We start from the raw sequence: 3,634 nt of genomic DNA, 5'->3' as shown, positions 1-3,634 counted from the left end.
ATTGAAATCACCTAGTAAGATTCTGACATTATTATTAATATTATTATTATTACTATTATTACTGTTAGTGGCAACAGCGGCTGTAATAGTAGAAATACAACCAGTATTAACGTTATTAGTTTATAGACAGTATTATTTCCTCGCATTGTCTCTATAGACACTGACATCATTTTAATACTCTATGTCATATTACAATTGTTATTTCTTACTTAACTAAGACGTAAAGGAAGAGACTGTATGCGGGAAACAGTGGTCTAATGTAAGAGAGGGCCTCATGGCCCTTATCAGTTTAGGTCGATCGTATGTAGTTGGAATTCCTGGTACACATTGAGTCTCGCCTTTATGTATGATAATGATGTAGGCCAAAACAATGAATTAAAATCAGTACCAGCACTCGGATTCGAACCTGGGTCTCCCGCTTATTAGACATATGCACTATCCGTAGCAACGGGCTGGAGTTCGAGATGGAATTTGTATCACTGAGAGGGACGTACTAGGGTAGTCCGTGCCAATACGGTGTAACGCATCACGCTTATCCCTAATAAGCAGGAGATGTGGGTACGATACCTGTGTTGGTACAAATTTGAATTCATTTCTTTGCCATACACGATTATTATAGATAAGGTTAAATTAATTAATTAACTAATAAGTGATTTACATGTTCCTTTTAGGTGATAAGTTTTTCAACGGTAAGAGCGAAATTGTGAGTGTTGCGGCAAGTTGGATTTACCGGTGCGCGCGCAGGTACAGCGGCCGCACGAGCCCCGGCGGCAGCCAGATGGACAAGCTGGGCTCCAGGGGCAGCCAGCCGGACAAGCTGGGCTCCAGGGGCAGCCCGCCCCCCGCGCTCGCCAGGCTGCACGGCCGCGCCGGGCTCAGCCCGTCGGCGTCGGCGGCGCAGCTGGACCGCTACCCGGCGTCGCCGCCCGCCGCGCAGCTGGACAAGTACCCGCCGCCCCCGCAGCTGGAGGGCCGGTTCGGCGGCGGCCGCTCGACGCCCCAGCAGCACGAGGGCCGGTCGACGCCGTCGACGCAGCTGGACAAGTACCCCGGGCCGGCGGGCCGGCAGGCGTCTTCGCTGTCGGAGCACCGCTACGGGCGCGACTCGCCGACCGTGGTGGCGCCGCCGCCGCCGGCGCTGCTGGAGCGCTTCGCGACGCCGCCCGCCGCCCCCGAGAACAGCCTCATCGAGCCGTACGTGCCGCCCCCGCAGCAGCAGCAGCAGCAGCAGCACGCGGCGTCGCCCCCGCAGCCGGGCACGGCCACCGGCTCGCTCGAGCTGAGCCGCACGCCCAGCGAGGAGCCGCCGCCGTCCAGCGAGGCCAAGTCGAAGAGCGTGTCCTTCGAGGACGAGGAGCAGTCCTCGCCGGCGCCCGTCTCGCTCGTCGTCCACCCGCCGCCACCCGCCGAGAAGCCCGAGCGCCGCGTGCTGTCGGCCCGCGAGCGCTGGCACTGGGCCTACAACAAGATCGTCATGCAGCTCAATGTGAGTACCGGCAGCACGCACCCGCCTCCCGCACTCCGCCCCTGTCCATTTTCACGCGCCTCTGCATTATCGCGTCAGTCTACAGCAGTCTTCTAAAATTTGATTACAGCACTCGTCACCAAACTGTGAACGCCATAGCCACATCACTACGTTCGAAATACACTCCTGGAAATTGAAATAAGAACACCGTGAATTCATTGTCCCAGGAAGGGGAAACTTTATTGACACATTCCTGGGGTCAGATACATCACATGATCACACTGACAGAACCACAGGCACATAGACACAGGCAACAGAGCATGCACAATGTCGGCACTAGTACAGTGTATATCCACCTTTCGCAGCAATGCAGGCTGCTATTATCCCATGGAGACGATCGTAGAGATGCTGGATGTAGTCCTGTGGAACGGCTTGCCATGCCATTTCCACCTGGCGCCTCAGTTGGACCAGCGTTCGTGCTGGACGTGCAGACCGCGTGAGACGACGCTTCATCCAGTCCCAAACATGCTCAATGGGGGACAGATCCGGAGATCTTGCTGGGCAGGGTAGTTGACTTACACCTTCTAGAGCACGTTGGGTGGCACGGGATACATGCGGACGTGCATTGTCCTGTTGGAACAGCAAGTTCCCTTGCCGGTCTAGGAATGGTATAACGATGGGTTCGATGACGGTTTGGATGTACCGTGCACTATTCAGTGTCCCCTCGACGATCACCAGTGGTGTACGGCCAGTGTAGGAGATCGCTCCCCACACCATGATGCCGGGTGTTGGCCCTGTGTGCCTCGGTCGTATGCAGTCCTGATTGTGGCGCTCACCTGCACGGCGCCAAACACGCATACGACCATCATTGGCACCAAGGCAGAAGCGACTCTCATCGCTGAAGACGACACGTCTCCATTCGTCCCTCCATTCACGCCTGTCGCGACACCACTGGAGGCGGGCTGCACGATGTTGGGGCGTGAGCGGAAGACGGCCTAACGGTGTGCGGGACCGTAGCCCAGCTTCATGGAGACGGTTGCGAATGGTCCTCGCCGATACCCCAGGAGCAACAGTGTCCCTAATTTGCTGGGAAGTGGCGGTGCGGTCCCCTACGGCACTGCGTAGGATCCTACGGTCTTGGCGTGCATCCGTGCGTCGCTGCGGTCCGGTCCCAGGTCGACGGGCACGTGCACCTTCCGCCGACCACTGGCGACAACATCGATGTACTGTGGAGACCTCACGCCCCACGTGTTGAGCAATTCGGCGGTACGTCCACCCGGCCTCCCGCATGCCCACTATACGCCCTCGCTCAAAGTCCGTCAACTGCACATACGGTTCACGTCCACGCTGTCGCGGCATGCTACCAGTGTTAAAGACTGCGATGGAGCTCCGTATGCCACGGCAAACTGGCTGGCACTGACGGCGGCGGCACACAAATGCTGCGCAGCTAGCGCCATTCGACGGCCAACACCGCGGTTCCTGGTGTGTCCGCTGTGCCGTGCGTGTGATCATTGCTTGTACAGCCCTCTCGCAGTGTCCGGAGCAAGTATGGTGGGTCTGACACACCGGTGTCCATGTGTTCTTTTTTCCATTTCCAGGAGTGTATTAACGAATATTTCGAGAACAATATGTCACCAGTAGTTTCTGTGCTGAACGGGAGGTGCTCTGCAGTTTGCAAGCATACAGTGAGGAGCCAAAAAAACTGGTGCCCCTGCCTAACGTCGTCCAGGGCCCCCGCGAGCACGCGGAAGTGCCGCAACACGACGTCGCGAGGACTCGACTAATGTCTGAAGTAGTGCGGGAGGGAACTGACGCCACGAATCCTGCACGGCTGTCCATAAATCCGTAAGTGTATGAGGAGGTGGAGATCTCTTATAAACAGCACGTTGTAAGGCATCCCAGATCTGCTCAATAACGTTCATATCTGGGGAGTTAGGTGGCCAGTGGAAGTCCACACTCGACTGGGAAATACCAGCACATTGACGGTAACCAGGGCAAATACTGGCAGACCACGGACGGAGTGTACACCTAACGTCGAGCGAGAAGTGCTGTTCCACTTTGAGAACATCACAGAAACAAGTACAAGGGCCAATTTCTGCTGTGCTCAGTATTCACCATAGTTTAGTATGGGATGCGTTAACTGAAGATCTGCTTCAACCTTATCCACCT

The 3,634-nt window shown here is 56.0% G+C and overlaps 1 protein-coding gene across 1 annotated transcript; it reads left to right on the top strand.

Annotated features, from left to right (window-relative positions):
* Nucleotides 1-658: 658 nt before the first annotated feature.
* LOC126095362 (uncharacterized) lies at nucleotides 659-1,582 on the top strand. Its single transcript, XM_049910169.1, has one exon. The coding sequence runs from the start codon at nucleotides 659-661 to the stop codon at nucleotides 1,580-1,582; it is 924 nt and encodes a 307-aa protein (XP_049766126.1).
* Nucleotides 1,583-3,634: the final 2,052 nt, after the last annotated feature.

Source organism: Schistocerca cancellata, chromosome 8, assembly GCF_023864275.1.
Source record: "Schistocerca cancellata isolate TAMUIC-IGC-003103 chromosome 8, iqSchCanc2.1, whole genome shotgun sequence".
Classification (NCBI taxonomy): domain Eukaryota; kingdom Metazoa; phylum Arthropoda; class Insecta; order Orthoptera; family Acrididae; genus Schistocerca; species Schistocerca cancellata.
This window is presented reverse-complemented; position numbering and strand designations above follow the sequence as displayed.

Coding starts and splice junctions, on each gene's coding strand:
- LOC126095362 (XM_049910169.1), top strand. CDS start 659: ATGTTCCTTTTAGGTGATAAGTTTTTCAACGGTAAGAGCGAAATTGTG.